General features: G+C 39.2%; 1 protein-coding gene across 13 annotated transcripts in view; it reads left to right on the top strand.

The window, feature by feature from the left end:
• Creb1 (cAMP responsive element binding protein 1) overlaps positions 1-16676 on the top strand; it is a 60056-nt gene that overhangs the window by 16467 nt on the left and 26913 nt on the right. For 4 of the 13 annotated variants that reach the window (XR_012908195.1, XM_075951901.1, XM_075951907.1 and 1 more), the window contains exons 2-5: positions 1090-1211; positions 7233-7379; positions 8061-8102; positions 14907-15007. Coding sequence is in view for 10 of the 13 variants with exons in the window: in XM_075951901.1 (XP_075808016.1) it covers positions 1098-1211; positions 7233-7379; positions 8061-8102; positions 14907-15007 (404 nt within the window). In the remaining 3 variants the exon portion in view is untranslated. Of the gene's footprint in view, positions 1-687; positions 897-1089; positions 1212-7232; positions 7380-8060; positions 8103-14906; positions 15008-16676 lie in introns of all 13 variants that reach the window. The other 9 variants (XR_012908196.1, XM_075951899.1, XR_012908197.1 and 6 more) reach the window with 5 other exon arrangements.

Raw genomic sequence — 16676 nt, forward strand, 5'->3', positions numbered from 1 at the left:
TTATGACTGTTTTAAATAACCATTTGTCAAGTCTGTGACCTTTTTACTTTGTCGTCTGTGTTTTATGGGTGCTAGTATTTCTGACTTTGTATATTAATTTCTGAAGAAACATTTTATCATCATTTTAAACTTATAAATAAATAATGATGTATTAAATATTTGATACATGTTGATAGTATTATAATGATCATAAGGATGTGTCAGTTTTGATTCTTAGTTTTAGAGTTGTTTGGTAAAGCATTGAGATTTTCCGTTATGTGAGGAATGAGTATAGATATTGCTCATAGTACATTCATTTTTGTCTGGTAATATTTAGAAAGGGTTGCTTCTTGTTATCCGAAAATTTACTAATCTATTGTACCCATTGCTGCTAGGGGCTCTGCTCCACTGACTTCTGCTGCCGTGAGGTGCCAGAGCACTATACAGATCTGCAAAACTCTTAGCAAAATGGGCTCTACATGTGCTAGAGTTCAGTATTGACAGTCAAGTATTTCAAAATGTGTTTTGCTTCTGTGTTGCACTATGCGATGACTGAGGAGTGGAGTCTCTGATGCGGCTCTGCCTTTAATCTTACATTTTTACCTCTGTGGTCCACTGTGTGGGCTTTTGAAACTTGGGCTGATTTGCCTTGGTACCTTTTGTCTACTAGTGCGTGGCTTACAGTTGCTCTGCTTCTTGCTCTGACAGGAGGAAATGCCTAGAGGAGGGACCTGACGCTCGCCCTGCTCTCTACCCTCTCTCTGAACCTGACCTGTGCAGCTTGAGAGAATGAGCTTTGCTGCCCTCTGCCCTCCTCGTTAGTAAAGGAAGAGTCATGAGAGGGACCATCCCTATTTCCTGTTAGCAAGACACATCCAAGGAAGACTTTGAATTTCTTCATTGTTTGTTGTTTGAAGGTACTAGGTTTATAGCTCAGCAGATTTGAACAAATTGAGTAAAAGGTCAGCTCTATTCTGTTTTAACTAGATTTCTAAGTGCATTTAATAACCTAACCATCACATAGACCTATTTATAACTTTAAGTTTGCCTTTAAAGTCACGAAAGTACAAAGCACTGTAGTGCTTGTAACGTTCTTCCATATTATTGTAGGTAACTAAATGACCATGGAATCTGGAGCAGACAACCAGCAGAGTGGAGATGCTGCTGTAACAGAAGCTGAAAACCAACAAATGACAGCTCAAGCACAACCACAGATTGCCACATTAGCCCAGGTATAAATACAGGGAGAGATCCAGGCTGTGTCTCTTCCAAGAGAGTATCGGAATGCCGACTCACTGTTAGTATTAGCGTATGTTTAGAAATGATAGTAATGACTAATTAACAGTAAAATGCATCATTAAACATTAATATAGTTTGTGTAGTGACATGATCCAGAAATAATTACTTTTTTAATAACAAATTAATTGGCCCTCTCAAGGCAATAAAACCTTGATTATGACAGCTGCCTTTTTTGTTTGTTTGTTTTTGTTTTAATACCACACAGACTTATTTTGGGACCTGGAGGTACAGATATATTTGGAAACCTAAGTTTATATAGTCTGATACTAAAAAGCAAGCAAATTGAATCAGTCCTAAGAATGATAGCAGTCTCTCCCCTGTGCATTCTAAGTACATTTAGTCTGGTTTTAAGTATCCTGTCCTTAAGGCCGTCATCTCTATATTTACTGTTTTTCTCTCACCTGTTTATTCTTTATTAACAAATCTTTACCTCAATATTCATGAAAACAGTGCTTAATATAAAAAAACAAATATATAAACCTGTAGGGTAAGACTGATACTTCCTTTCCCCATTTTTGGAGACAGAATGTCTCTGTGTAGCCCTGGCTGGTATCAAACTCGAGAGAGATCCACCTTCCTCTGCCTCCACAGTGCTAGGGTTAAAGGTGTGCACAGCCATGCCTGGCTGGTTCCTCTCTAAAGTGAAGCTCCCGAGAAAAATAATCCTGCCAGAGGCTTTGCTTTGCCCTAGCTCAGCTAAGAATCCGCAGTGGAAATGACTGATCAAAATCAGTCCTGAGAAATAAAGGGCTCGCCACAGGTGGGATGAGGGTGGGCGAGTCAGATACTGGAGCTCCAGCAAGAACAGAGTAGGCAGGCTGCCTGTCTTTTCTCTTAAGAAAACAGGGTTTCCCCTGCAGATCTCAGGTAAGACAGTTAATATATCAGACGAGGCAGCACTTAGTGAATGAATACAGGCTTAGTACAACATACTCAGAGAAGTTGGGGCTCATCTGAGCATTTAGCTAAGCAGGTTCCTTGATGATGATAGCCTTCAACATGTGTTCTTCTGGCCTGGTTGTTCCCTCAATATATATATATATATTCATCTTGGGAATTCTTTCTCTTCTCATGACTTTCTTCAGGAATTTGTATTCTTAATAAGGTAGAGCATGAACGGATTAGCTGGCATAAAAATTCTTGGTAAGAAGACTTTCTTAAAAATTATCAGTTAGCCGGGCGGTGGTGGCGCACGCCTTTAATCCCAGCACTCGGGAGGCAGAGGCAGGCGGATCTCTGTGAGTTCGAGACCAGCCTGGTCTACAGAGCTAGTTCCAGGACAGGCTCCAAAACTACAGAGAAACCCTGTCTCGAAAAACCAAAAAAAAAAAAAAAAAAATTATTAGTTATTTTCTATGGTCCACTTAGTGTTGTTTACAAAATTTGAGATCAAATTCATTTCTTATATCTAGCATATTATAAAGTACTTTAGGTCTCTACATATAAAAAGCATTAATAAATTGGTTCATTTCTGTTCTCTGTATTTAGTCATCCCCTCTTACAGTGAAAATTCACATCGTCACTTTGGGGCAGTTGCTTTCAGTTAATTGGTGGTTGTTTTGTATGTCTTTTAGGATCCTTGTGATCCAGATATTACGCTTCTGAGACTGTTTTTGTTTGTTTGTTTCTTTATTTTCCTCCTGTTTTCTTTGCTGCTTTTCATCCTTTTTGCTCTGCTTTTTTGGGAGGTTCTTCTATACACTCCATCCTACCGTTTGAATTTTTATTTTGCTAACATGTTTCCAAGTGTTGTGTTTGTTCCCTGGGTAGTCCTTTGGTGTTTCGTAGTGTCTCTCCCTTTTCATAGGGCAGTGTCTTCTTCTATCCTCAGGGGAAGGGGTTTGTTTGGGGGATGGTTTTCATTTTTGTCTTGTTTTGGTGATTATTTTTAGTTTCTCTTTTTTTAGATGCTCATATAGCTCTTCATCTTCATTTCCATTTGTTTCGGTCTCCATCTTTCCCAGTAGAGGCGTCCACCAAATTCTTAACACTCTGGATGTCTGCCCAGGATTAAAGTGGGGGGAGATGAGGAGATAGAATTGTATGGTAGAACTTGTACTTAGCACATGCAAAGCTTTGGGCTCATGCCTCAACATTAAATGATAAGTAGATAGATATAAATGACTAAGAAGCTACTTTGGAAGCTTTGTGGATATATTTGGAGTCCAATAGCTCCAAAGGATGAACTTAACTGTTAGTGTCTTAGACCTTCTCCTTGAGTTTGACTAGGCCCCCAGAGGCAAGGGAGAGAAAGGGCTGGGATTTAATAGTGACCAATCGTTCTGGTGTTCTGTGGTTAAGACCCATTATCTGTAGTACTTCTCCACTGTTCTCCTCTGTGGGCCAGACTTTTCTTCTACAGGGATTGAAAGGATCCATTTCTTCCTTAAGAGCCTCCAACCGCCCTTTTACTTACTTTCAGCCCTTCTTTTCATGCCACCTATTACAGTGTTGGCGATCCTCAGCACCTGGATTTCTGTGGTACAAATCAGGCTTTCTCTTCCTCCATGAATTGGTCATCTATGGTCTTCTTAGTTTGTTACTATTAATCCATCTGCTCTTCAGCCTAGAAAACTCTGTTGCCTCCTTTCCTAGTTTCCACATTTATATGATTATACATATAAAAGTAAAATCAATTTCATGAAATATAATTTGGAATTCAAAAGGGAACATGCTCAGTTTATCATTAGGCATCCCTCCAGCACTGAAGACTTAAAAATGAAATGTGTAGTCAAGAGTGAACTTTAAGAATGCTTTTCTCCTTTCTTCTTATCTTGTTACAATTACATTTTTTTATTTGCCCATCTAAGTTCCTTTACAAATACACCACACTTTAAAACTTTTTTCTTTTAGTTTTTAACAGTTCGATACAGTCATATAATATATTTGGGTCATGCTCATGACCCCTTCTTTCCAAGGTCCTTCCACTCTGATGTCCTTCTGTTGTTGTTACTGTTGTGACCCACTGAGTTTAATTATGGCTGCTTACATGAGGGGGGCGTTACTGAAGTGTGGACTTGCAAGTGGTTGTACAGGAGACTGTTTTGAGTTAGTGTAACAGCAACGTGCTGTCCAGAGCAAAGGGTTTCACAGCACTCCTTCCCTCCTGACTCTTACGGTCGCTTCACCTCCTCTTGTACTGTGTTCCCTGAGCCTTCGAGAGATGTGTGTGTCATAGATTTTAACATAACTTCCTGTTAATTCTGACTCTGTATAAATTTTTAACACCAGCTTTTAAATGCTAGGAAAACATTGTAAAGCTAAGGCAAGATAAGATGATTATGATTTTGTCAATGAATAGGAGGGGCAAGAAAACAAAATCAGTGTAAATAAGAAAGATAATCAACATAAAATGATACATCTTATTTTCCTTTTAGAATTTAAAGTTTAAAGAAACCTGTGGTTTTGATGATGAGAATGTGCAGTTTTAGTTTATTAAGGCAGTGCATCACTGTGTCCCGAGGCTGGCCTCACACTAGAGCAGTCCTGCCTCACCCTCCTCAGTCTCAGGGTTCCAGACATTCACCACCCAGATGAGAATGTAAAATTTTAATAAATCCAAGTAAAAAGTAATATAAGACTTATTAAACAAATTCTATAATACATTCTATTATGTAGTCATATTTTTAGTAAATATACAGAGATATTTATAATAGATTTTAAAACTGAAAAATAGGTTCCATGATAGAGTGTTGTAAAAACTGAATGCGTCTGTGTGCCTTGAGAACCACCTCTCAAGCGTATTTCACTTGGGACCAGGCCACATGCTCCCAAGGTAGTTGTGAATGTGGCCCAATACATTTGTACATGACAATATCAAAGGTCGGACACCTGTGATAGGAAAGCGCCTCACAGGCATAGCAGGCACAAATAACAGCAAATAAAATAAAAACATGGCAGATATGCTATGGTAGAGCTGGTAGTAGGAATACATGGGAGTTTTAGCTAGGCCTTATAGTAACTGCTGTTTGGGAGTCTGAGGCAGGTGAACCCCAAGTTCAAGGTCAGCGGATAATCAATTGAAACCTTGTCATAAAAGTGACAAAAGGAGAGCTAGAGATAAACCCCGTGTTAGAGCTAGAGTACGTGTCTGTTTCCTGCCCACATACACAAGAAAGCAGTCCGGCTGTTTGGTACTCTATGTTAGACTACATGTCTGTGGAAAAACTTAGGAATAGCTAGGGTAGAAGTCACTGAGCTAGTACCTTCGCCTTTAAAGGATGCATGGAAGAAGACAACTTGGGAGTTAAGATGAGACAACTCGAGTAACTTGAGGGGACCGCATCCTCTTAGTTCGCTCTTCGATTCCGATGTTATGAATAGACTACCTATGTTATTCTGCATACAGAGTGCTCGGCACATTTAGAGAGCCAGGTAAAATTACACATAACTGCAAGTGACCAGAGAGAATAGAACTAAAAACAAAGATTTTGTAGCCATCTAAGAAAAAAAACTTCTAGTTTTATTTTTTGTGCTAAAGATAACTTGTCTTCAAAAGATCTTTTTCCCAGCTTGATGGAAGCATCCCCTCCTGCTGTGTTTCTCTGCAAACTCCTGTTCAGTACTGCACCTTTCACCACAGCCCCAGCTCTCCCACACCTGTTTGCCACTGCTAGCATCTTTAATTCCCCTCTTGCACTGGTCGTTCAGAAAGCCTTTCCTTACCACCTACTGCCCTCTTTCTGGCCTTTCTCACCTACCCTAACTACTGTATAGGCTTTCTCATGGCCCCACCTCCCGTGCTCTCCTGCTGAAGTGTCTCTGTTATTCAGCCTCTAGAGTGACTTATCTAAAATGGAAACCTTACCAGGCTATTCCTCCTATATTCTCAGAATAGAGAAGGTTGTTTTTTCTTTTTAAGACAGGGCCTCAAATGGTAGCGTAGGCTGACTTTGTTTAAACTTGCAGCATCCTTCTGCCTCTACCTCTTTAGTATTGGTATTATGAGCATATGCCACTCTGATTGATGAAAATGCAAGATTTTTATTTGTTTTGAGACAGCGTCTCACTGTAACCCTGGCTGGTCTGGAATTTGCAGAGGTCTCCCTACATCTGTGTACTGGGTTTAAAGGCACATGCCACTGTGCCTGGCTTGAAAACTCTTTTAATGTGTGTAGGTTTTTTTATGATTAGACCACTGAAGCCTTTTGAGCTGCTGTATCTCTGCTTCTGACATTGAGCAGTGGTATGTGTCTTTCCCTGTATTACACACAACACACACACACACACACACACACACACACACACACACACACACACACACCACACATCCTAAAATACCACCTGTTAACCAGTTTAGTCATTTTTTTTTGGAATGGGAGGAATTGAAAGTTTTAATTATAATTCATATACTTTCTTATTAATGAAAAGACATGCTTATAATTAGTATAAACTAGAATATTATAATATATTTTAGAATGTGTTGTTCTAAATTTAGTAAGTCCTATTTGCCCAAATTTGAAAAGTTAAGGTTTTAAAACATGGTTTATTTAACACCAGGGTATTCTGAAAATTTTGATGCTTAAGGCTAGCATGTCTGTTGTTGACCTTGGGTGAATTAATCTCTTAATATGTTTTTGTCTTTAAGTGAAGATAATTCTTATTACTTTGCCTTTAATTTTATAAAAAAGCAAAAGTAGATATCAAAGCAGGCCAGAAACTGTAAAGCAGCATATGAAGGAAGTATTCTGTAGCCTTGAGAGGATAACTAGGAGGCCTGGCTAGATACCACATGAGATAACTGACTGTTTTTGTTTCTCGGGATAGGCTGAAAAGTAGAGGGGAAGAGGGATTTGTATATGGTTTAAATTTTTTAAAGAGTATTAAATCATTGATTTCTTTCACATTGTTGAAATACTTACAATCAGGAAGGTCATACTTTTGCTAATTATAAGCTACTTCATATTGAACCTGAGAGGTTTCTGTGATGGTGATTGCTTTCCATGTTTCCATAGGTATCCATGCCAGCAGCTCACGCGACATCTTCTGCTCCCACCGTAACCTTAGTGCAGCTGCCCAATGGGCAGACAGTCCAAGTCCATGGAGTTATTCAGGCTGCCCAGCCATCAGTCATCCAGTCTCCACAAGTCCAGACAGTTCAGGTATGTGTATAAAAAGTTCTGCATATACTTTAACAACTTGTTTATAGCCGTTTCTGTCTCCTTTTAGTTGTGAAAATAAAGACACATCTAGCGTAGATTTATTTTATTCATAGTAAAGGAATGTGTTGTTTCTGTATATTTCTGCTATATATGCAGGGACAGACCTAAGGAAAATTACTTTTTTTTAATCTACAGAAAAAAAGCATTTGTTTAAATTATTTTAAATTAGTAAATCCATGTGATGAGTGGAAATGTTTGGGAAAGGCCTGTGGGGCTGATGTGCCTCAATTAAGGGAAGTTAACCTGCAGTGAGCCTGAGTTTGTATGGGGAAAAGACTGAGATAGGATTTGTACTTAGAGATCACATCAGACATAATATTGGCTGTGTAAAAGGTAGACTTTATAACTTTGAAATAATAGTATGTACAGGAGGTCCATCATAAGACTTTAATTGTATCACATATACTGTCTGACTCTTTGGAGAGTTTGTTCCTTTGGGGTAAAAGGGAATAAAGGCACTCTTTCTGAAGGTGACTACTTAGGCCTAGGGACCCAAGAGCAGTGGCAGTATATTTCTTTGCCAATTCAGCAATTGAAGAAAAAAAAAAAAAAACAAAGACTGAACATTCATGCAAGTAGGCCATAACCCCAGCCTCCCGTTTCATATTTTTTACTTCACAGTCTTCCTGTAAGGACTTAAAAAGACTTTTCTCCGGAACTCAGGTGAGTCCTAGGTCCTAGATTTGAAGAAAACTATTTTTAGAAAGGAAGGTGAGAAATTATTTATGTCTTTGTCCTTCTCTGTGAACGTGGATTTCAGGGTTACGTCAAACTCTCAGCCTGAGTGTTGTGCCTACTCATTACTTGGTTATTGCTTAACCCTCTGTAACATCTCTCCCCAACCCTAGTCCAGAACTGCATAAACACTGACAAAGAGGAAGCCGTACCTTCTGGGGAAGTCCAATGGCTGAAATACTGTGAGCTTGCCAGAATTATGCCTTTCTGGTGTTGTGACCTGGTGACCCTAAGAACTAAACAAAGTGGATTCTTTCACTCGAACTGCTTTCTCTCCCTTCTTCCCTCACACCCTTTCCTACTTTAAGGAAAATTTCCAGATTCAACAGGCTTCTCCTTTTCTTCTGCATTTACTATATGGTGTATCTTTGATTTCTCTTGCTCAGCCTTAATTGTTTTTGATGAGAGCTGTTGCATTTTCCATGTAGGGTAGCCAAAACTGACTGATAATCGCATGGGGGAGGAGCGCTTCCTCCTTTGTCCCAGAACAGCCATTCTGTTACTGTCATCCAAACCCACGTCAGGGTGTCAGCTTTATGCGGAGGTACTGAGATGCTGTTACCTCTTCTACTTTTTCTTTCTTTTGGTTTGCTTGACCACTGAAGGGGGTAGAAAGCTGTTGTCGTGTGAAATCCTGAAGATACTGGGAATGGACTTTATTAACAAGTTGGTGACAGTATTATTCAAATAAAGGCCTGTTTCTAGAAACTACAATCATAAGTAGTCTTTTGACTTAGTTTTTGTGCATTGAATGCTACGTTGTCATCCTCCATATTATCTCATTACTGATTCCATACCTGAATTCTTCTCTAGAGCATAATGGAGAGAACATGGTCTGCTAGTCAAGAGTTTAAGAGACTGGACCTTCTTCACATTGTAATAATCAACTGACATTGAGCACATTGGCTCTTTCTTTTTCACTTAAGAAGGTTTTATTTTAATTAAGAAATAAAACTAGGCTACAAAATGTGTATTACAGTCCTTAAGAAAATGTGATATTTAATTGTTGCTTGTCTTCTTAATTTTAATCTTATTTTGGGGCAACATAACTTAAACCCAAGTAGTAAATGTCCTTAACTTTGTTAGAAAAATATATTTGTCTTTTCAAGAATACATTTTCATCACAGTGAGCTATATAATTTTAAAAACATTTAAAAGAGAAAAGTTGGACTCCTTGAAACCTGGATTATATGGAGATGTATCTGTATATTTTTTGTTAAATACTCTAAACCAGGAGAATGTGTTAAACTTACAGTTATTTCAGCCAGTCAGCAATGTTAGTGTTAACAGTGATAGTGGTGTAGAAGAGGTTATCAAACAGAGTGACAGTGTCCCTCAGACTTATAGATGGTAGAATGTTAGTATTATAGAACAAAATCCCCAAAATATCCAGGGTATGTGTCTCTCAATGGGAGAATAAGAACAGTGGTACTTCTGTTGATACATCTTAATATAGTACTATCAGAGATTGAGCTGTATTAGTATTCCGTGTACAGCTTCACTGTGCTGCCCCAATACATTCTTCCATGTACAAATCACATCTCATTGTGTACAGGGTTGGGAGTGGCACTTACTGTCTAAAAATGTACCAGAAAGGATTTGTAGATTTTATTACTTTAAATTATTATATCCATTTCTTCAGCAAATGTTTATTGATCACATGCTGTGTGCAGTCACTGTTCTAGGTGCTATCAGAGACAGCAGTGAACAAACAATACCTCTGTTCTCATGAAGATCACATGTGAGTGGAGAGACACACTATGAGAAAATAGAATATGTCAGGTGAGGATCAGTGCCCAGAGGTTAATAAAACAGGGGAAAGGGCAGATCAAGATGCAAAGGGAAGGTTGCTGCAATTCATTTAAGGTGGTTGGGGAACACAGAGAGCAAATATCAGAAGACAGGAAAGGCAGCTGAGCCAGGCCAGTGATAAAAACAGTCCAAAGATGTGGAAATGAACATGTTTGAAATTTGAAAAGAATAGCATGATAGTGCTGGCTCCCTAAGTAGAATAAGGAGGAGGAAAGCAGCTGGAGACTCGGTGTTGGTAGACACATTTTTTTCATGCTTTGTGATATGACGGGGACAGCAGTGAAAACCTTATATAATATGGTGCTTTTGTGGCCCTTACACAGCATTGCTGTCATCTGACTTAAGGGGAGGAGGGGTAGCTTTTTTTTTTTCTTCGAAACACGGTTTCTCTGTAGCTTTTGGTGCCTGTCCCGGAACTAGCTCTTATAGACCAGGCTGGCCTCGAACTCCCAGAGATCCGCCTGCCTCTGCCTCCCAAGTACGTGTGCCACCACTGCCCAGCTAGCTTTTGTTTTGTTAACCCAAGACAAGTGTTCCAAAGTTTCTGATCTTGGTGGTGGCAAACGAGGGCTTTGAAGGGATATTTTACCCAGTAGATTTTAAAAAAACAAAACAAACAAAAAATTATACTATCATTTCTTGGTGGTGGTAAGGAGGGTGTTAGCCACAAATGAAAGAGTAATTACTTTTTAGAAGAAACTTAAGCTGTGGAGAAATTTGTAGATGCTTTCTTAACCTTTTTCATGGTAAACATTGTAGGTTTGTTTTCTTTAAAAACTCCTATCTAAAGCCTTAGGCTTTTCTTAGTTTTTTTTCAGAAGTCTCAGTCTCAGTGCTGCTGAACTTCTCTGTTAAATATGAAACTAGCTGGGTATGGAGACCACACCTTTAACACTGGTGTCAGGGAGGCAGAGACGGGGATGGGTGTCTGTGAGTTCAAGGCAGGCCTGGTCTCCAAGGCAAGGTCCAGGCCAGCAGAGCTATATATATAATGAGATCTTGTTTCAAAAAAAAGAAAGCCATACCTTTTTGCTGGAGGACAATAACCAGTTTAGATACAGAGATCAAATACATTGGATAAATGACATTGACAGTTTACCTCGTTGATAGATGGAAATGAAAAAAAATTGTTTTACGCACAGCTAAAAGGTGCTTAGTTTTGCTAGTCTCTACATTTAGAATTCTCTTTTAATATTCAATATCTTTTAGTATCCAATCACACTTCCAAAACCTTAAGCCTAGGTGGATAGGGTAAGTGCTGCTGTATAGACAGCCGTTGCAGGCCCTGCCTCGGTGCTGGGTGGGATTAAAGGCATGCACCTCATCCCTGACCAAAATTGCTGTTGAAAGATGTCAATGATCTTTCAGTGAAGCACGTTTAAGGACATTGTTCTCTGTTAGTGAATAAATTAAATATTTATGCCTATCCTAAGAACTTTTAGAAGTAACATTTAAAATTTAAAAGTAAATATATAAGCCCATGTGAAAATGTCTTAGTTGCCTGCGTACACAAGTTGTGTGTGCCTGGTACCTGTCGATGCCAACAGAGGGTATCCTTACTGGAGTTTGAAGGTGGTTCTAAGCTGCCACTTGGGTGCTGAGAATTGAACCAAGGTCGAGAATTGAACCAAGGTCCTGTGAAAGAGAAGCTGGTGCTCTTTTCTGAGCCATTTCTCCAAACCCCAGTTCTCTTGTTTGTCAGGGAGATAAACAGAGCAAGTTTTAAGATCAATATTCTATCTAGGCTTTACTAAGCCTTTTTGAGTGAAATATTATCTAAATCAGGAATCTTAACCGTAGCTAATCAAAAACACTTTAAGTTTGCAAAGGGTTGTATACTTTTAACATTTCTTTATTTCTAACCACTGTATAGTTCTTTTGAAATGTCAAATTATAAAAATAAATAATTGTTTGGGTTTTTAAAATGTCTGAACTGTTACAGATGGCCAAAGATAAAGACATGTTTAAGGAACTTGGGGAGTCAGGCATTAAGGGACGTGTCAGGAGGTGTGAGGATAGGGGAGAGGAGTTCTGCTAGAGTGTGAAATCGTGGAGCCTGCTTTTGGATTTTAACTTTTATATGCTACGAATACTTATAAAATTGGATTTTGATATTTTTGAGTGTAAAAATCATAGACCCTATATGATTTTTTTAAAGATTTTATTTTTCAAGAGCAGCTAGTTTCACAGCAAAATTGAGAGTTAGAGAGTTTTCCCATGTATTCCTGGCCACCACATACATAGCTTCTTCCATGTTAACAACCCACACACCAGATTGCTATATTTGTTAGAACTGCTACATCATAATCACCTAATTCTAAGTGTAAAGATGGTACACAGGTTTCTCTCGGTGTTGGTACATTTTATAGTCATGTGGGTTTTCTCATTTTAGTTAATTCTTTCCATCTAAATTGGCAAATCTTTTAGATTGGAGAAGGGCAACAAATCCACCTAGTTGGTATAGGAAACAAAACCGTAACTAAAAAAGGCAGTATTACATTTCAAACCAGTCTGGTTAGTTTACTTATTTATATATTTTGTCTTGTTTTTGTTGAATTATATAGCCCAGGTTGGTACCTATTATATGGCATGGATAACCTTGAACTAATTACTGACTTCTGTCTGCACCTCCTTAGTGCTAGGTTTGCACACATAAGCCACCAGACCTGCTTTCATATGGTGCTGGGGACCAATCCCAGGCTCTTGTTCATCCTTAGCAAACATTACCAACTGAGCTACATTCCCAAGCCCAGTATGTAAGTAACTAGCTCATAGAGCTTGTTTTAGTGAGTTTCAATATCAATGAGGTCTTCTGTGTGCAGTGTGTGTCCTTAAGATCTTGGCAGTTGTTAAGAGCAAGGTATGGTGGTACATATAATAACCCCAGTACTTGGAAACAGGGCTGGAAGAATTGTCTGTTTGGGGCCAGCCTGGGTGACCAGAAAATACTCATCTGCCTTCCTTTTCCTCCAGGGAAAAATAATAAGGGTGCGGTATATCATATGTAAGAGTCAGATACAAAGAAAGCCAAAGGGGAACTAAGATTAGCAGAAATAAGTACCCTTGCCACAGTGCTGCCCATTAAATTTACTGGTTACTGATTTCTCATGTTCTTTCAGTGCTTTTCCTAGTTTATGATCTTTTAATCTGTGAGAACATTGGTGTAGAGACAGTGAGTGGGCTACGTACAGTGGCTAAAGTGTTCCTTATTTCTCTCTGAAGTGAGCATACATATCATGTAGCGCTGTCAAAGGGGGTGAGTGAGTGCCCAACCTAGAGTCTTTAGCGTGGACTGAATGTGGAGTTCTCTTGGAATTTCTCTTTGTACAGCGGCTAAAGTGTTCCTTATTTCTCTCTGAAGTGAGCATACATATCATGTAGCGCTGTCAAAGGGGGTGAGTGCCCAACCTAGAGTCTTTAGCGTGGACTGAATGTGGAGTTCTCTTGGAATTTCTCTTTGAGTATAGTTTTCCTTGTTGTTGTTGACTATTTTGAGGTGGTGCTAACCCACACAGGCCCTCTTGTCTTCTTTAAGTCTACTTCTCCGTGTGACAGCATCATAAATACCTCATGGAAGAAAGCACACGAGGCCCCTGCAATATAGACTAGAAAAAGTTGTTATGAATGAACTTTGAGTCTAGAGTGATCTAAAACACCACGAGGTTGTTGCTTCTGATAGCACTGACACTGGGACCACCAGGATTTTAGTTCTGGTGAAGTCTAAAGTGAAGTGCTGACTGTGAGCAGGGTCCACATTCTTTAGCTTTGTGGCCCCAGTGAGTTGCCTACCCTATTGTGTCTCAGTTCTTCTATCTTCTGTGAGCATAAGACCAGGGCTTATCTGGGAACTGATGTTTACTGTGTGAAATAATGAACTATATGGCTGTGTTAGCATGAAATCTAAGTAAGTTCTTAGTAAATTCCAGTTTCTCTACTCCACAGAGTCTTTATCCACTCATCCTCATTTTCCAGTCTAAGGTCTCTTAACAGAAATGCATAACCCATTTATTACCTTGAAGCTTTACCCAAAAATGGTTGTAGAATGCCAACTTTGAAGCATATTTATGTATAGTAGAGGATGTTTACTGGCTTGCAGGAAAACAACAGTCAGTGTCTTCATTAAGCTTGCTATTGCTGTGATGAAGTACTATGGCCAAAGCAACTTGGAGGAAAAGGTTTATTTGGCTTACACTTTCTTAGAACTGATCATCGTCAAAGGAAGTCAAGACACTGAACTCAAGCAGGGTAGGAACCTGGAGGCAAGAGCTGATGCAGAAGCCATGGAGGGGTGCTGCTTACTGACTTGTTCCCCATGACTTGCTCAGCCTGCTTTCTTGTAATTGAGGACTACCAGCCTAGGATTGCCCCACCCACAGTGGGCTGAACCCTCCTGCATCAATCACTAATTAAGAAAATGCCCCTACGGACTTTCCTACAGCCAGATCTTATGGAAGCATTTCCTCAGTTGAAGTTCCTTCCTCTCTGATGACTCTAACTTGTGTCAAGCTGACATAAAACTAACCAGGACAAACAGTCTACAGCATGGTAAAGAATCACTGACTTAATTGTACAACTGTAAATATGTGTTTGCAGAACAATTATAGGAAAATATATTGTTAGAGACTTAGGGCTATTTGTTCTTGTCCTTATGTTGGAAACATTATTTTGGTTGGCAGTTCTGTTCTAACAACTGCAAGAAATAATTGCTGTTTGTAATACATTCAGGATTGGTTGCTTGGGAGAAATTAAAGACATTTTCAGGACAAATGTTCTTGTTTCCATGACATCATTTTAGTCTGTAGGAGATGAGTTGTCTCCATTAAAAACTGAAGCGTGTATAAGAGTTATATTTGTATTGGACTTAAATATTTTCTAGGAACTAAATTTGATAATCAAGATAAAGTTATTCTTTGTTTTCAGATTTCAACTATTGCAGAAAGTGAAGATTCACAGGAGTCTGTGGATAGTGTAACGGATTCCCAAAAACGAAGGGAAATTCTTTCAAGGAGGCCTTCCTACAGGTATGTGACTTACTAGAGTCAGGAACATGCGAAAGGCTTAGTACTTGGCAGATAGTAGGTGTCAGACACTGAGACAGCTGCTCAAGCAAGTACCTTGTAGATGATTTCTCTGGAGTTACTTCTCAAATAAGTTGACATTTACTATACAAAATAAGACTATGCCTTACTCTAAACCAGTGGTTCTCAACCTGTGGGTTATGATTCCCAAAGACCATCGGAAAACACAGATATTTACATTACAATTCATAGCAGTAGCAAAATTATAGTTAAGAAGTAACAACAAAAGATTTTATGGTTGTGGTCATCACAATAGTAGGTACTATCTTACTGTCTTAAAAGGTCACAGCATTTGGAAGGTTGAGAACCACTGCTCTCAACAGTTCTGGCAAAACAAAACATTTCCCCTCATTCTGTTTTTGTAGTTGTGCTGACCGCTGCTTTTCCTTTTCAAAGTCTGGAATACATTTGAAGTAGAGCATTGCTCAGGGGAGACACTAGTGATCTACTCAGCTGTACATTTACAGACTTTTTTATGTCATGGTACTTAGCAAACACCTGTATTTAATAGTTTTCAGAGCAGTGCTTTGCTCACATCCTCTGGTTTGGGTTCAGTCTTTCCTTGCCTCCTCAAAGAAGGTCCAAACAGTGTGTTTATCAGTCATGTTAAGTATATTTAAAAACAATGTGCCTGTTAATCTCTTAAGCTGACTTTAGAATTCAGTAAACTTCAGAATTTTACAGTTACCTTCCTTGTTATTTTAAATTATGCCTATTTAAGCTTCTGTTGTTTTTTTGGGTTTTTTTTTGTTTTTGTTTTTTGGGTTTTTGTTTGTTTGTTTGTTTGTTTTAAGACAGGGTTTCTCTGTAGCTTTGCTGCCTGTCCTGGAACTAGCTCTTGTAGACCAGGCTGGCCTTGAACTCACAGAGATCTGCTTGCCTCTACCTCCCAAGTGCTGGGACTAAAGGCATGTGCCACCACTGCCAGGCTACGCTCCTATTGTTTATCATTCATTTTAGATTTATTTTGTTTTATGTGTATGGTGTTTTGTCGGCCTACGTCTATTAACCAGTTGTATGCCTGGTGCCAACAGAGGTCAGAAGAAGATGTTGGATACCCTAGAACCAGAGTTACACATGGGTGGGAGTTGCCTGTGGATGCCAGGAATCAAACCTGGGTCTTAACTCTGAGCCTTCTTTCTAGCCTCACTCCCTTTTTTAAAGGGAAGTTGATGTCTCCCCTTCTTCTGTGTGCCTACTTACAGTTGTTACTATGCTCTTTTTCTGTCCTCACAAATTATGAGTTCTAAATATTATTAGTCAGTTGATTTTGAAATCTTAAAAATTTTATGTTGTGGTGTAGCACAAATAATAAAAGACCAGAGACAGATAAAGGGGGTAAAGGTAAAGATCAGAGAAGCAGAGCAGTAAGCCACTAGAGAAATGCTCAGACTGAAGGGGCGATTCTGACTGCCTAGACTGCACTGTTCTCCACCAGACCTCAGACTCCACAATCCAGTGAATCCCTGTCTCTCTCCCTTTATATTCCTCTCTCTGCCCAGCCGTATCGCTACTGTCTCTACCTCCCCAGTGCTGGGGTTAAAATGTGTGATCCCAAACACTAAGATTAAAGGTGTGTGCCACCACTCCCTGGCCTCTAGTGGTTTAGCTT

Source organism: Microtus pennsylvanicus, chromosome 17 (assembly GCF_037038515.1).
Source record: "Microtus pennsylvanicus isolate mMicPen1 chromosome 17, mMicPen1.hap1, whole genome shotgun sequence".
Classification (NCBI taxonomy): Eukaryota; Metazoa; Chordata; class Mammalia; order Rodentia; family Cricetidae; genus Microtus; species Microtus pennsylvanicus.